Here is a 17,279-nt window from a genome sequence, read left to right on the forward strand (position 1 = left end):
GTAACAATAGTTACACTTGTTACTATAGCTTGCCCAGTCACCCGGGAGGCTTCATCTCGCTGTGACCATTAGCTAAAAGTAAATAAGATGGTATGTAGGCTAATAACAGTGAATCACATCACACAATAGAACATACTGCATTTAATGTAGCTAATTATATTCAAGAAAACAATAAATTAACTCCAGAATCTTGGGTATGCAACACAACTTTATTGAAACCCTTTAAGCAACATCAATTTACAAACAAGGACAGGGAGCTTGTTGAACATAAAATGTTTGTTTTTTCCAGAACCAAAATGACAATAACTGAGAATGGGGAATCAACTCCCATGGATTGGACCAGCAGTGGCGGATGCATTTTAATACAAAAAATAACTTATGAAATCTTTCAAGTTTCCAGGAATATTGTTATCACATGGCCTCTGTAAATGGCTGATTGCATTTACATCTTTACTTGTGTCCAGACTACATGATTTCCCATTTCCAATATCAAAGCAGTTGCTATTTTGATTGGAGGAGACAGGATCAATATCAATGATGAACATACTGAAGAGAGCAAGAGTGAGCTTGGGGGGAAATGAATTTTTGAATTTGGAATTTTCAGTGTGGTGCATTTATTCAGTCATTACGACAGGCCTTTCAGGATCTTATTGCCTGGCTGCTGCCTCGCGAAGCGCCTCGTGGTCCCTGGGCGGCTCCGCGCTTGTAGTTCTGTTGGTAACCATCCTTGAGCAATTAGTGACAAGAAAAGGGACAGTTTTTGTTAGCTTTCAAGACCATAATAACAATAAAAAACTTTTGAATAAGAATTTCATACCCTCTGATAATTCCCATTTGAGTAATCCCGGGGTGTGTTGAACTGAGTTTGTCCGTAACCAGAGTTGGGGGCGTTGGCAAAAGGAGGGCGATAACCGTCATAGCCACCTAGAAATTAACACGTGTTTGCTTTTAGAGTTAATTCCATCAACTAAAATAAGATAGGCATCAACAAAAACATGTGACTGTACATACATCTTGTAACAGTATTATAAAAGTGAAAATTGACTTTTGTTCTGTCGTAGTACCCAATGAATCCAAAGTTGACTGGAGGAAAAGCTAACCTCTGAAACCATTGGATGAGCCTCTGTAGCCGTTGATCATGCCTCTGGCATTGCGGGGTCCACCACGCGACATGCCTCGGCTGTTGTAGAATGACTGAGGCTGCCTGTTGAAGCCTGGGCCTTGCTGCGAAGGCTGTTGATGGCTTCCAGGCTGGTCTTGGGAATGGAAGGCACCAACTATTTTCAAACAAAATCAACTCTAAAAGTCATTCCATTCTTGGTTTAAAGCATCAAATAAGCATGGATAGGATGGGAAAGGGGGGTTTGCCCACCAGGTTGCAGTTGTTCAGGCTGCATCTCTGCTGGTTCCACAGGATGCTGAGGCTGGTTGCTGAAGGCCTGGTTGAAGCTGTTCTGGTACTGGCCGGGCTGGCTCAAAGCCTCTGTCTCACTCGCAGGCGGGACTGGCGCGTTGAGGTTGAACACCTAGAGGGACCCAGGGGAAACGTTATTGGTGAAGAGGGTAGGCCGCATACCAGGTGTGCCATAAAAGAGGAACTGAGAGGAGTTGGGGAGGATAGAGCTAACAAATACGTTGATAGTGATGAAGCATAGCCACAAAATGGCCTTACCGTCTGCATGGACTGGAATGGTGCAGCATTGACATTGATGCCGCTGCTGTGAGGAGCTTTGGGGACAGGCTGGTAGACGGGGGTCTGTGAGGCAGGCGGGTGAGAAGCAGATGGCGGAGGCTGCTCTGGCGGCAAGGACATGGACGTCTGTCCAAAACGGAGAAGCTATCATTTTTGTTCTACTCACGATGAAATCGAGCTTTAATGGTGCATTTTCACTTCAAACAATTTGACAGAACACATCTGTTACAATCCTTTGCAATGTAAGCTCAACCTCAAATAACAGATAACAACTGTCTGCATGTGTCCAACAGTTTTTTCTTGTTTACCTGGATGGGGTCAATGGCTTCTGTTGGTCGGGAATCGGGCGTATGAGAATTCTGATACATGGGTGGTGGTGTTGGGGAGACGATGGGTACCTGCAAAATAAATAAATAAATCACATCAAATGTCATAGCAGACGGACAAAAATGTTTATTTAAAAAAAAAAAAAAAAAAAGCATGGATTGTCAAGTCACTCACATGTGCAGGCTCAGTTTGGACAGGAACAGTGTTGAGTTGCGCAAGCCGTGAGTCAGGATGAACTAAAAGACATTGGAGGCTTTGTTAACAAACCTCCTTGCGAAGATGCCATGCCAATGACTTTTCTCGTCTCCTGGCTTACCTGGAGGACACATCATCGGTGGCAGGTCCATAGGCTGACCAGGCTTCATTGGCTGGGCCGATACAATGGCAGGGTCGATGGGCGGTCCATCAAAGTCCAACATGGAGTCCTGTGATCAGAGGTCCAATTAGCATTGTGCTAAACATACTTCCATTCACACTCAAGCCTATGGACAACTTAGAGTCACCTGAGAACCTAACATGAAAGTTTTTGGTATTTGGGTAGGCAGCTGCTGCCAGTCCAGTCCTACCTGCATGAAGTTGTACGTTCCCTGCATCTGGGCCATCAGGTCCTGCACCACCTGCTTCCTGACCATGGGGTCAGTCGGCGGCACAGGAGTCACCAAGGTCAAAGGGTGAGTCTCCATGGCAATAGGGGGAGGGGCCTGCTGCACTGGCTGTTGCTGCTGCATGGCAGCCATCACCTTGTGAGGCACACAGAGCACAGACTTGACATTTACCGAACAGGTGAAAGTAATCAAATAAAAATAAAACCAGAACAGATGACAGACAGACTAGATGGAACAAAATTGAATGTAATGAAACAAAATGGTGACTAGGTTAAACAGTTGGACAGTGCACCTCAGTTTCTGTGGTCCACTCATCCCCTTGCTCTTGTTTGCTGTTGCTGTATGTGCCATCTGGAATGAACTGTCTGTTTACAAACTGGAAGTAAAACAAATAAAAGCAAACATCAGTGCTAGAATCAGTTGGCAAAAAAAAAACAAAAAAAAAAACATACCGGCTGGAGAAACATTAACTACTAACCTCTTTTGTTTCCACTGCAATGGGCTCTATGTACTCTTCAACGATTTCGGGTTCTGTAAAGAAAGAAACTTTTTGCTCAGTGCACAGCCGTCATTTTATGACTAATTATGATTCACAATTAATTGTGTGGCTTCAGAGAAGTTACGCCCCGACCTGCATCAACAGGCTGCTCTTCAGCTTCAGACGATTGAGCCACCGTTTCTGTTCCCGAGTTTGGGGCTGGCACTTCAACTTGCACTTCCTCCTCCACGCCACCCTCAGCCTCTCCCCCTTCCTCCTCTTCCCCACACACTCCATTTTGGTGACTTGGAACCTGGTCGAAGTAGCCACTCAGCAAAACCTGGTCCAACTTCTCCTTCAGAGCTTTGTCTATACAAATGACAAAAGCAACAGAGTTAGCCAATCCGCTGATGAAAAGTGAATTCTTTGGCAGCTTTTAACTTGAAAACAAAGTGCAACAAGAATTCAAAATGTACCTATGGTATCAGGGCTGTATTACTACCAGTTTTTGAAAAACAAACATCAAAATCAAAGAAAAACAATAGCAAATGATGAGATTTCAAGGACTGTTTGAAAAAAACATATCTGAAAGCCAGAATTTTATTTATACATTTCACAAAGAAGACCAAACAAAATGCTTCATCAAATAGTAAAAATAAGGCCACACATACAAAACATTGAATCGCAACATTTTGCGTATACCAGCAAATAGAATAAAAACAAAACAATAATTTAGCCTCTAGTTTGAAAAATATTGCATGCCACAATTCGGGGCCAATAGATTGCAAGGCTGTGACCCACTTTACAGATGTTTTTAATCTAGTGTGACGGACATACAGTAAGCAAAAGTCAGTTAGTAGACTGCAGTAATCAAGACAGGACAATAAAATGAGACCAAATCCAAAAGGTATCATATGGAGAATGCCTGACCATTGGGGGCTCTGGAAGCCACAGCTAAAATGGAGAAAGAGATAGAAAAAAAAAAAAAATCCTAAAACATGCGGGATCTTACAAAACATAGCAAGCCATCTCTACATGGCCTAAAAAGTTTTGTTGCGAAAGCTGAGGAGATAATTGCAAAAGTGAAGACACGAGGAGACAAAAGCATTAATGCTCATTCTAGTTCAGAATAAGGTCATATGGACCCAAGTTTGGAAATATTTTTGGAGATGGAAAAAGCAGGAACGAGTTGGAAGGTGAGCTGTGGGTGGCCTGCGTTTTGCAAAAACATCTCTGCAACGGCAGCTGAAGAATAACTATGAATCCAATGTATTCCCCAGATAGCCAAGACATCATCCTGCATAGACTATTTGAATATCCAATTACAAGCAGCAGCTGGCCCGAGTAGATTTTCACCTGACTGCGGAGTGCAGACTCATTTCAGCAAGGCAGGAACATCACATAAACTGTAATACAATGGCAATCTGTTATGGAGTACAAAACAAGGAATGCCATTATTCCAGCTGGAGAACTGCCAATCTTTCCCACTATATTCACCAAAAGAAGATTGCCAGAAGCACCATCAGCCCACGTAACTCACCGAACTGAGAAGTTTATCATGAATGCCTACACAGTACTGGTTCACCAGCGTCCTCAGCGTATGGCCGTTGATCTAACCAGTGAAGTGAAACCACAGATGACAAGGCTGCTGGTGCAAAATGCCTCGCTGCTGAGTCAGCATAAGCTCCCCTCCACAGTCCTCACCCAAGTAGAATGCAGCAGTAAGAGACTGGAGAATGCGGTACACCAATATCCATAAGCTCTCCTCATCACATCACGGTACAGTACCACACATACAAACAGTTCCCAACAGATTACGGACACCAGAAGTACTGTGACCAGAAGAAGGCAAAAATACTTATATGTGAAATCCTGTGTAAACAACTTCCCTTGCACTTCTACAAATAGCGAAGCTTTTGTGGTTGAACAAATCGCACGCCAAATGTCTCCCATTCAACAATAAATAAAATCAATTTGAAAAAGTGCATAAAAGGCTGTGGCAACCAAAATGAGTAGCGCGGCCATGTTATTTCATCATCTGAAATGAAGACAAATGTTGCTATGCGCCACAGAGGAAAGAAAAACTGATTGCGAGCATACATAAAATACAAAAACAGTCGCCATCATATTGTTGTGCGTGCCAAAAAAAAGAGCCCGCAAGAAGGCAGTTACGGAGTCAACCAGACTGATATTTGTCAAACACATACTTTGCGAACACACGGATGCACATCAATGCTGGTAGCAGCTGTGACAAAAAGCGGAATGCGATCTAATCTGTACCAAACTCCTCAGTTAAAACAGGTTACACTTCAAATCTTGCGTAATTGCTCCACTATTTGTCCCAGATTTCAATTTCCAATGAGGACTTACAAGTTGTGCCAACCACAGCCTTGTCCTTGCCTTCCAGCAGGTCCCAAAGGTGCACAGATGCCTCCTCGTACTGGTCAACCAACCTGAGCAGATGAGATTAAGACACAATAACAAAAGCACAACGATTCATGCTTACCGCAACATAGCTCCACCAACCTGATTTTTTGGTCACGATCTGGGCCCACCAACTTGTAGAACTCATCGAAGGCCACCAGGTCCACATCTGTGAGCAGCATTGAGCCTTGCTTCAGGTCTTGGCGGACCATCTCGTCTCCCAGGCGGTCCAGGAGGAACTGCAGCTCCAGAACCGTCTTCAGCCTCCTCTGTCCCGCCTCCTCTCGTTGCAGCTGCTCTCGTCGGTTAGATTTCTTTACTGCCTTCTGGATCTGATGATGACACATTTACAAAAAATCCACAGCTTCACACTATTATAGATACTCATGGGATGAAGAAAGATCCACAAAACCCACAACCCAATCCTTACATCTTGACCAAGAGCAACAAACGTCTTCTGCAACTCCCGGGCAAATTCCAAGTTATTGATGACTTCCTGGTATTTGCATAGGGCCTCCTGATATGAGAAAAGACAAAATGAGTCGTTATTGACATAAAAGATTGGTAAAGATTGGCTTGAATGATTATGTTCTCACCAGCTGGTCCTGGTTAAGACTCTCGCCTTTATCCTTTCGGACTTTGTAATCATCCAGTTTGCTCTGTGATGGACAAAGTCGAATTTTATTCTACAGGTAACTCTGGTTGATGAGCCAGCAGCAAATAAAATGGATTCTGAAGCTGTGTTGGACAAGTACCGAAGGTAGGAAGGTAAAGAACTGAGGAAAGCAAGTAATGACATCAGGAGGTAATACTCATGTATGGAAAACATCAATGTAGTAAAATTAGGACATTTCTAACAACTTATGGCCCACCCTTTAACCTACAACAGTACCACTGAAACCAGAATGAGTGCCTGCCTCATCACACGCTGTTTACCTTTTTCTTCTCCATGTTGCGTGCTTTCTTATCAATGACTTGAAGCACTTGCTTCAGGACTTCAGACGGCCCACTGAGCGCGCGGCTGCCCACGACACCTGGAGCGGATCCCACATCTGGGCTGGCAGACTGCGCTATTCCATTGGCATTCATTGCGGAGGGCATCTGACAATTCAAGTTTAGAAGTTAAAGAATGTTAACAATGGTTGAACCAGTGACTTCATACTTCCAAGAAAGCAAAAGCTGCACGACTGTGGAACATCAAGCAAATTATAGAAAAATAATTAAAAAAAAATATCTAAGAAAGAAATGACAGAAAATGAATGTTGGCTTTAACACTAACAACTCAAGCGTATTATATTTGTTTAATTAATGAAAGGATAAAAATATACTTCACAATGATAGACATGATGACTGTCACAAGAGTTTTTGTGGGCTCGTAGTCCTCGTCAAGCATTTTGGTGTGTAAAATTCTCTCGTAATGTGATAAACTTAACCAAGCAGGTTATTAACAAGCCACCGTTACCTTTCCTTACTAAATCGATGTACTGCGGGGAAAAAACACTATTCTGGATTGGGTGTATGCTCACTTTCAGAGCGAGTTGGTAATAAAATGTTCTTAATCAGATCTTTGCTCCACCGTGGCGACTTGTCCAGTGATCTGTGAGGTTTGCTAAAATGTCCGCACCACCGTTAGCTTAACCCGTTAGCAATTAGCCTTATCACGCAACGCTTGCTTGCCTCGCGGTGTGTTAGCTTAGCAAGCCTCGCTTCCTCCGCGAAGCACAGCAAGCAATTTCACCCACCTTGATTTTTTTCTATATATATCCACCGGGGAGATTTATGGAGAAATGCACAAGACGGCTAAATTGTTACTGGTGTTCTTTGTTGCTTTTACTTTCTTTTTGACTCCTTGTGGGATCCGCCCCGCCGGCCTCACCGACAACTGAGACGGCTAGAAGGAGGGAGAACCGCTTTATCAAGTCGAATGTCCGTTTTGTGCTGGCCAAGATATGCCAGTCAAAATAAAATTGAAAATGTACATTTAAAAATTACATAGTGACATGGTCGTACAAGAAGATTTCTTAATAATATTTTTAGAAAGTAATTACACGAATTGAATAAAAATTTAGTAACAATACGCTCATTCTTGTCGTTGACTTCAATCGGGCATATAAGCGTAAGCTTCCAGGAGGAAAATCTGCACAATCATTAGCTTTGATGGAGATGTGTGGTACTGTGGTTGAATCCAAATAAATGCTTTACATTAGTTTTCTGCAACCGACTATTTGAGACATAAAATACATTATTTCTCAAGAATTTGAATGTACTTTTCACCCAACTGCAAAAAACATTTATCAATCACAATGTATTTGCTTTTAGGTAATTAAACCTGGGAATTTGATATCTTGATGTTTGATATTTTGTTGTTTTGTAAGCATTCATATTTGGAAGGCATCTCCAAAGGCATAGTGCAATAATTGTGATTTGCAATAGTTATGTTAAGTCAAGTTTATTCATATAGCCCTAAATCACAGGCAAGTCTCACAGCGCTTGACATATACACAAAATTGACAATTATCCTCAAACATCCCCTGATCTTAAACTCCCAGTTTATGGATGTATAGGAATTGTTGACTGATTTAGAAAGTATAAAGGAAACTTTTTACCCCCATGTGCCATACACAAATGACAGACATGACCCTGGGGGTCTTTTTGTTATTCTATAACGGCCCTTTAGTTAAACCAATAGATGGCAGTCAAGCTCAGCAGGACTATAGGTAGAAAAATACGGTACTGTACTAACACTGCACATTTGACATTGCAGGGAAGTGCACTTCATGTGTGTCCACTCTAGTAACTTGCATTTACTCACCATTAGCCTATACACAGTGATATTTTGTCATGCAAGAATTCACTTTCGCAACAAACCAAAATCTATGAGAATGTTGCAAGTGGCCTTCCATGTTTACCCCAAACACAGGAAGCAGTTAACATAGCAGCAAAGCCTTTTGATTGCAATGTTCCACTGACAATGTTTTCTTTCCGTGGACAATGCTGATTATAGGAGGATTGCGAGCGCAAGTGAAGATTCCGTTTTATCCAATGACTCATTTCCGCAGTGTGTTGTATTTCAATCAGACAATACCACACCTCATTGAGCATTTTTAAAGGACCTCAGGGTAACACTTCACTTGCCTTCATATGGTTTTAAATGAAACCAGTTCAGACTTCAAGAACACACATTGCAGAGCCATTGTTACTGCTCTTGTATAAGCAGGAAGTGGTTGTTTTCATGATTACGCATTAACACTTTGACCAGTGTTTTATTTTCCCTGCTCCATTCCAAATGGATAATCATCTTTGTTTCTCTATTAATCAAGGACATTTTCCAGGACTGCTCTTCAAAATATTTGTTGCAATAGCAGCAACATATCCATCAGCAACAGGAAATTATTGTACTGTATCTCTGGGTTTCATTTTGGATTGAATGGGTGGGTGAGCAGTAGTGGTTTATTAGCATAATTTGCTCCTTGTCTGACAAGCCATTTTCAGTGCTAACCTCTAGACATGATGAGCATTGGTAACTAATTGTTACCCCCATGGCAACCCACAATACAAAGGCCTTCACATTTTTACAAGGAAGCTCAACACCAGTTGATGCAAAAATTTGTTTGTTGTATAATTCAGTAGTTTTCCATGAGAATAACTAAGATAAAAAACAGGAACATACTTCTTTTTTTTTTCTCAAAATCTTTGCAATAATGGCCACAAAATGACTGTCCCTTCACAATGTTCTAACATCTTTGTCTGACCAATTATTAGTATACAAAGGTTAATTTTCGATATGTTCCTTATTGCTCCATCTAAACTTAAAAATATGTGTTAATAAATAAGCAGTTTTCTTGTTCACATTATGCGAAGTGTTGCAAAGGAATCCAGTGCCAATGACAGATTTTTTCCTAAGGGGCCTCATATTGCTATCATGGTCATGCATCTGGAGTAAAAAGTGTCTTAAATGGGGAGAAACCATCTTGCATATGGAGGGAAGCAAGTTAACAAACACCCGCAGGAAGGTTTTATGTGCCACTTGCACATCCTCTGGCCTTTCTGGACTGGCTTCACAGGAAGTAGTTGATGACTTGCTTATCATTTTTTTTCCTTGTTCCTTCATAAAACAAATCTTGCTAGGCTTGGACAGAGTAACCTGTAATTAAAGTTCTCGCAGTTTCATCAGGTAAACTGATTGCCTCTTTTCATATTTTTAATTGATTGTAGTTTCCAAATAATACAAAATTAAAACGATAACACTGAATATTTGGCTACTTTCCAACATGAATAATCCAGGCTAGCAAGCTAGCAGCTGTGGCTGTGTTAGTTTTGTCCAAGAGGGGTGAGGTGAGGTTAAATTAAAACTTGCTAGCAGCTTCAACATCTTCAATGTTCCTAATGTGCATATTGTTACAGTGGCTAACAGTAATATCATATATAGTATAATTTTAGGAATATAATCTGTCTCACTTTTGATGGACACTTGGGCCTAGTACACTACTGTATTTCAATGTTGGTTATTGTATGTGAAAACGCTATAGGCCGTACTTAAATATTCTTATATTCATTGAGTCCATCCTTCCATGTACTATATTTGTCCTTATTTGGACAGCAGGTGAGCTGAAACCGATCGAAACTGTCTATGGGGGAGAGGCGTAGCACAGTCTCGACTAGTCGCCAATCAATATCAAATCACATACAGAGAACCATTCACACTCACTTACTCACCAACAGACAATTTTAAAGTTTTACAACCAAACATCGTGAGAACATGCAAACTCTTCTGGGAAAACCCGGATCCAAGATAAGAACCTCAGAACTGTGAGGCAAGTGAGTTAAGACCAAGATAGTTTTTATTTGAAGAGTGCAGTTTTATCTCCATCAAGAAGCGCTGCCAATGCCCCCTTGCCGCTGGGCTTTCCCTGCTTGGTCTACAATTTATATCCAAAAAGTCAACAGTAGATCGTCCAACAACCGTCAAGCCCAAGGAAATGTTCAGCCCAAATTGCAGCTGACTCTGGCCGGCTGCCTGTCTGAGTCGCTTTATCTGGTGGTCCAGTCCAACTACTGTGCATGTTCCTCCCTCCTGCAGGCAGCCTCGTTGTGTTGGCAGCAGATAAGAGCAGCCAACAGCTCAGACAACAACTGTGAAGATACTGCATTTTTTTAACAGAGACAACTGCCATAGGATGCAAATATGGAACATCACTTTGTGGCTTGATAAGTGTTTTATAGCGTAGAATAGAATACAAACCCCCTTACAATTTACGTATCGTATATGTACTGATGAACAATATAAATCATTTATATCAGAGATATGCAAAGTATGGTACCCCGACCACATGCCCAGCTTCTTTCTTTAGTCTGCTTCTTTAGTCCAGGCCATTGAGCATTTACTTTATTCCCACTGGTATACCATTTACTGCATTAACCCCCCCCCCCCCAATTGCTTAGTTAAAATGTATTATTACTTACATTTGTTTGTTTTTGTCTTTACTTAATTAATACATTGGTTAATTTATTTTTAAAGTAATTTATAAATTTATAAATTTATAATTTATTAGCCTTAACTATAAAACTGAGAATAAAATATTCTTTAAGCTATTAAACGATTTTTTAATTTATTGTAAAAATAATCTAAGCTATGACTAGGCCGCCCAATCATGTTTTTTTGGGTCACAATATTTATCAACAATGTATGAAAGATACATAGCAATATGCAACACTAATTGAAGTCTATAAACGCCTACATTTTCAAATGATCACATTACATCACCTTGCCTGGGAAATCACAATGAATCGTTACTGATTAGCTATTTGTAGAACAGTTTTAGGGCTGCGAATTTGGACCTTGGGGGGCTGGCTGCCTCGGCCTATGTTGGTGACTTTTGACCCAAATACTTGGATGAAAAAAAACTCTTATCTCAAAAACATAAAACCAATGAAAAACAGTAACCATTTCGGCCCTAACTGAGCGTGCCTTCCGCCGACGCACATCATCACGCACCGTCGTATGTCAGGTCGGGTCGTCGTAAACCAAGAACACCCTGTACTGAGATACATTGTGTTTACCGCAGTGTATGTTTCATGCAAACCCATTTCCATGTCTCATTATGAAACGTTAGGAGCGAAATCTAATTACTGGAAGCACGCACTCACGTCTCCACACACGCGCACGTTGGCACTGAGGGACTCATTAGTGTCAGTCACGACGCAGCTCCTCGCCTGACAGGACAGGACAAGGCTCAGGCTCAAACCGCCGCTTTAAGGCTCATTTCCTGCCATTGTCACACAGTCGTGAGCAGGAAGAGGCAGACCTGCGAGCCTTTTGAGGGTGGGAGGGAGGCGGGGGCGCTTAATGTGCGTATTTAAACACGATGCATTTGGACGAGAACGCATGGCACGTTCACCATCGGAGCGAGCTGACCTTGTGACTGAAGCTGCGCAGAAACGTGCTTGACGGAATCAAGAAATGATAACAGCGGTCTACAGCAGCATCGCTTCTCTGCTGTCTGAAATCATCTGATACACGCGCGCCAAAGGAGGCTATCGTCGAGGTTTTCGGAGGTTGGGGGAGCAGGTGCTGCACCCCCCCTGCCGGATCCAGTCGTTTGTGGAGGAATGTCGTCCACCATCGAGAGGAAGACGCTGGAAGCCAGCGAGTGAGTGTGACACGTCAAGATGAGCTTTCAAATGTCAAATTTTCCTGTAGGCTACAATAATACATGCTTGGTTGGCTTTGTAGAGCTAAACAAGTTTAAAGTTATGTGAACAATCGCAAAAGTAGGTGTAGTATAAACGCATCAAACTTTACTTTCGCAAATAATGTACTGACAAGTAGAGTTCCTCTTTGTCCAATGTTTAGCCAATAACAAGGTGGTTTGAGTTTACAAACGGCGCGCAGTGAACTTGAACTTGTGGTAAGAAGTCGTCGTCATACGACAAGAAAGGCTCGCTCAGTTATTCAGTTTTTTAAAATTCAAAATTTTCCTATGGCCGAGAAGTGTTTCTCCAAAATATGTACTCTATCGAACAGTTGTGCCAAACGTCAAATGAGAAATGGCTTCCTCGTGTGGACGGCATCAAAACTACACTGAGTAAATTAGTGACGATTTTTATTTGATTTGTGTTACAATCAAAGGGGAATTCAACTACAAGATGCATAAATCATGAGCACCACATGACTTGTGTGTGCTATACATTTACCTGGCACAGGGAGCCAGTGGATGAGGTCCTGCAGATGCCTCCTTCTCTGCTGACGTGTGGTGGCTGCCAACAAAGTATCGGCGATCGCTTTTTCCTGAAGGCCATCGAGCAATACTGGCACGAGGACTGCCTCAGTTGCGACCTGTGTGGCTGTCGCCTTGGAGAGGTCGGCCGCCGCCTCTACTACAAGCTGGGAAGGAAACTATGTCGCAGAGACTACCTAAGGTTAGCCTGCTTTAAAAAAGACATTATGAAAAAAAAAAAAATTCCCCTCAATTTAAAATGTTTCTATTAGCCTAATTAGCATAATTGATGTGCTTGTCAAAATACCTCAAGAATTGCAGCGCAGTTAACATGACTCAGAAACCCTGAAAAAAACTATGTATAAATATTGGGGAAGCCCCCTCCCGCAAATATTCAACTGTGCTTTTAACATGTTATACAACCAATCACCGCTAGATGGCAGACATACTTACTGCGCTTACTCTGGGTATTATACTGTGCTATACTACCTGAGTAGGTCAAAGAAAAATATTTTCTTCTCGCAGATTTGGAATGGTATCATAATCAGAACAAAGATAATACCTCAATGGTATTATAATTTACTCTTTTTACGTCTTCCTTCTCTCAGGCTTTTTGGTCAGGACGGCCTCTGTGCTTCCTGCGAGAAGAGGATCCGAGCGTTCGAGATGACCATGCGTGTGCGGGACAAGGTCTATCACCTGGAATGCTTCAAGTGCGCCGCTTGCCAGAAGCACTTCTGCGTTGGCGACCGCTATCTGCTCATCAATTCAGATATTGTCTGCGAGCAGGACATCTTTGAGTGGACCAAACTCAATAATAACAGTATGGTATAGAGCAACCTAGTGCTGGTTTTGCAGAAAAAAATTGAACTATACAGACTTTTCCCAGCATCATGCAGGCTTTGAATGGCCTCATTGTGTCATGCGAAAAATGTTTTACACAAAAGAGAAGGAAGCTCATAATATCTGCACTATGACTGGCAGCTTTATATCTCAGGCCTTACAAATGCAAAAAAACAAAACAAAACAATTAACATACAATAACAAGTATCTGTTAATCTTGCCGGACTTTAGCCAAACGGAGCAAAATTACAGCAATCTTCTAATAATCATTGTAAAAACTATTTTATTTGTCTATACTATGTTTGCACAAAACTACATAGATTTTGAACTGTAGATTTTTTTAAATTTCCTAAAAATCTACATTGATACAAGTATTATACTAGATGATCTGATGAGAATTATAACTCTCTAAAGATACATTTACAGTGTTTAGAAAGTTTTTATTCATTTGTTCAATAAATTAATTTTTTGAGAAAATTTTGCCAGCGCTGTTTCTTGCGTGCATTCACAATACAAGAGCAGTCGGGGACAATCTTCATTGATAGTATTCTACCGTATGCTTTACATTTACCATGTTTGGACACAAGAAGTCAGTAAAAGACTTTCAAATCATGTCCATCAAACTTGGATTGGTTTAAAGCAGGGGTGCCCAATACGTCGATCGCGATCGACCGGTCGATCGCCTAGCCACTACTGGTCGATCGCTTGACATTAAAATGTTTTTTTCGCACTTGACGCGTGCGCAAACAACGGCTCTAACAACACAACACTAAACCGCTAGCTCGCAAGTTCCCTCGAATTGCCAGAACCCAGATTTTTTGTCTTAAATTTAAGAAAGTGTATAAAAAGGGCAGCTGGACAAAGTAAAAAGATAAAAAAAAAAAGTATCACTTTCATAGGGAATGGGAGGACTTTTTCTTCACGATATATATATATATATATATATATATATATATATATATAGAGTTCCATGTGTGATCATTTGGACTTCCGAAAATATATACATATAATGTGTTGTGCAATTTACTTTCAGTACTGGAGCTTATTAGACAATAAATTAAAAGTGAATGTTTATATATATATATATATATATATATATATATATATATATATATATATATATATATATATATATATATATATATATATTTTTTTTTTAGTGGGTAGATCTTTGTGACTTGGTCATTTAAAAAGTAGCTCGTTTGGGCACACCTGGTTTAAAGGTACTGTGTTCCAATTTATGAGCTATATTTGAGGGGGGATTGGCATGATCCAGATTGACGGCTCCTTCAAATGCGAGTGAGAAATATCTTCTCCTCCCTACATTGCTACAATCTTTTACAGCCTCCCAGATTCCAAGATTCTTGCTCTGAAGTATTTACAAGGAAATAAGAACACTATGGCAGATTAAAGCAATTTCACAATTTCATTTGAAGTAATGACAATATATTGATTCACTGCAAAGACAGCAGATGGCGCTTTTGCTCTGGACACAACATGAGTGCAATTTTCCCAACCTTTGAGCAGCCAGATACTTTATCGAAAATATAACACCAACAGTGAAAAATAAAAAAGTTATACGTTTAATTTTCGTTCTAAAAAGAGTAACAACAGAGTGTCGTTAATAACCCTGCCAAATTAGTGTTTAATTGGAATTAATGTGGGTTGGTGAATGGTGAATAATCAAAGTAGTCTTTCTGTCCCTGGGCACTGTATTAGCTTGTTAAACTGAAATTGTGAAAATATGTCATATTTGTCATATTTTAAAAAATGTGTAATACATACAATAGTTTTCTGTCCCTGCATGCTTTCAGCAAATATCATGAAGCATAGACCTTTTACTTCATGCATGTCATAATACATCGTTAACATAGATATTTGATGTAAATTATTTGCAATAGAGCTATTCCTTGGCACATTGTATTATAACATTTCACGTTATATTGCAGGATTATTTTCCACATGAATTGTTACATAAAAGAAAGAGTCAAGAGTTCAAGATCATATTTCACCCAGAACAAAAGACGCTCAAGTGCAAAGCACCTATTGTAAAGAACAACTGCAGGCAAATGCTACAATCTCATTGGCTGACTCTGATATACATCAAAAGGCCTGGCAATTAACATGCATTCAGTCACAGATACACTACTAAAGAACATGAGAATGTTTTTGGACTGCAAAAAAAGCTTTGAACCCTCCGTCTTACAGTCCGGTACAGTTTACATATGAACAAAACTGGATTTACCCCAAATTCCAGCTGGTGCGGTTTATAGTCCAGAAATAACGGAATTCCATTTAATGGGCAATCTGCTCTGATGTGGTGACCTCTCTCCATAATTAGTATGATAAATTGGTTTCCTCTTTATAGTCTATCAATAACACAAATATGTGGTTGGTGGGTTGTAGATTTCCTCTAATGGAATGGGCGGTCCCCAACAAACGAGATTACTGTAAATTAATAATTTTCAGACAATTATGTGATATTGTCAATATTCCACGGCACTCGGGTTGGAAACATTTAGAGCAGATAATGGCCATCATCTTGAGAAAGGATTGATTCAAAGGGAAGTGAAGGCGATGAGCCACACCGGCCCCGCTGCGGACATGACAGCAGAGTTCAATGACACCTACAAAGGAAGATGTGGTCAGACAATTATCTACGGCAACACGACAATTCATCACAGCGGCCTTGCCAATGTCAAACCCGTATGACAAAATGAGTCCAGAGCTATTGATCACGCCCGCCTTGGGTTTCACTTGCACTCACACTTTATCAGATGAAGCTAATTGGGAACATATTCAGAGCGAGGTCCTGAGAGATGTGTCTGTCAAGAGTCACATTCCTGCTCTGATTTTCCGATAGCACGTAGCGCCTGTTGTCTGGATAGGAGGGGGGGGGGGGGGGGGGGGCAGCTGTGGGAGTTCAGGTTGGGCGTCGTGGGGTTGGGGGGGGTTCTAGTGGGGTCAGGGCCTCAGCAGCACATCCAGAAGTGGATAGGTGAGTAATAAGTGTACATCCTTTAACTCTCAGCGGGCTTGTCTTCTGACTGGATTAAATATGTGCCGAGGATTTATGTGCTAGAAGTCTCCCGGGGCACCCTGAGAAGTCCAACATGAAGTTTTTCTTCTACCCAACATTTTCACTCTCGATCTCTCTTACCTATTGTTCTCTATAGGTTGGGTTGCGGGTACACTAGTATTAACCAACTTGCATCATTATTGCTTAATATGAATTCATTAGATTCCATTTGATGAAGATGAATCATTAAGTAAATAAAGTGAAATAAATCACATGAGTGATTGAGGGTCTTCAGGGTCACAAGTGGAGTTTTGTCTTCATTTACAAAAAAAAGGAAAAAAAGAGATTTATTAGCAATTAGTCATAAATACTATGTGGGGAAAATAATATTGTGATTGACTTTTGACTTTATTTTCAGCCAACTTTTTTTCTTCTATAAATTGTAGCACCATTGTGGATAGTGTACTTTTTCTGAACACATTGTTCTTATGGGAAAAGGTGATGTCATACATGTCTCATGTCTTCAACACCACATCATAGGAACCTTGTAAGTTAAGACGTACTCGGTTTAAATAAGCTTAAAAACAAGAATAATAAATAATATGTCCCGCTTGTACTACAAATGTACCGTAATTTCCGGACTATAAGCCGCGACTTTTTTCCAAAATTTTGG

General features: G+C 40.8%; 2 protein-coding genes and 1 long non-coding RNA gene across 3 annotated transcripts; 1 reads left to right on the forward strand and 2 right to left on the reverse strand.

Annotated features, from left to right (window-relative positions):
- Window positions 1–190: 190 nt before the first annotated feature.
- Window positions 191–7,439, reverse strand: caprin1b (cell cycle associated protein 1b). The gene is made up of 18 exons (XM_088379464.1): window positions 7,270–7,439; window positions 6,464–6,628; window positions 6,124–6,186; window positions 5,958–6,044; window positions 5,630–5,859; window positions 5,474–5,556; window positions 3,257–3,472; window positions 3,104–3,156; window positions 2,918–3,001; window positions 2,587–2,760; window positions 2,337–2,445; window positions 2,195–2,256; window positions 2,002–2,091; window positions 1,673–1,819; window positions 1,373–1,526; window positions 1,101–1,277; window positions 818–924; window positions 191–726 (listed from the first exon to the last, which is right to left on the reverse strand). Exons 2-18 carry the CDS (start codon window positions 6,626–6,628, stop codon window positions 640–642), a joined length of 2,088 nt encoding a protein of 695 aa, XP_088235590.1. The 5' UTR covers window positions 7,270–7,439; the 3' UTR covers window positions 191–639.
- Window positions 3,673–5,467, reverse strand: LOC148396132 (uncharacterized). Its single transcript, XR_015859153.1, has 2 exons — window positions 4,644–5,467; window positions 3,673–4,527 (listed from the first exon to the last, which is right to left on the reverse strand). It is a non-coding gene; the product is annotated as an uncharacterized LOC148396132 (long non-coding RNA).
- A 4,386-nt stretch (window positions 7,440–11,825) lies between the features above and the next one.
- lmo2 (LIM domain only 2 (rhombotin-like 1)) lies at window positions 11,826–14,064 on the forward strand. Its single transcript, XM_088378698.1, has 3 exons — window positions 11,826–12,177; window positions 12,731–12,946; window positions 13,353–14,064. The coding sequence occupies exons 1-3, from the start codon at window positions 12,137–12,139 to the stop codon at window positions 13,576–13,578; spliced, it is 483 nt and encodes a 160-aa protein (XP_088234824.1). The 5' UTR covers window positions 11,826–12,136; the 3' UTR covers window positions 13,579–14,064.
- Window positions 14,065–17,279: the final 3,215 nt, after the last annotated feature.

This window comes from Syngnathus floridae, chromosome 6 (genome assembly GCF_059516105.1).
Source record: "Syngnathus floridae isolate MCC-2025c chromosome 6, RoL_Sflo_1.0, whole genome shotgun sequence".
Classification (NCBI taxonomy): Eukaryota; Metazoa; Chordata; class Actinopteri; order Syngnathiformes; family Syngnathidae; genus Syngnathus; species Syngnathus floridae.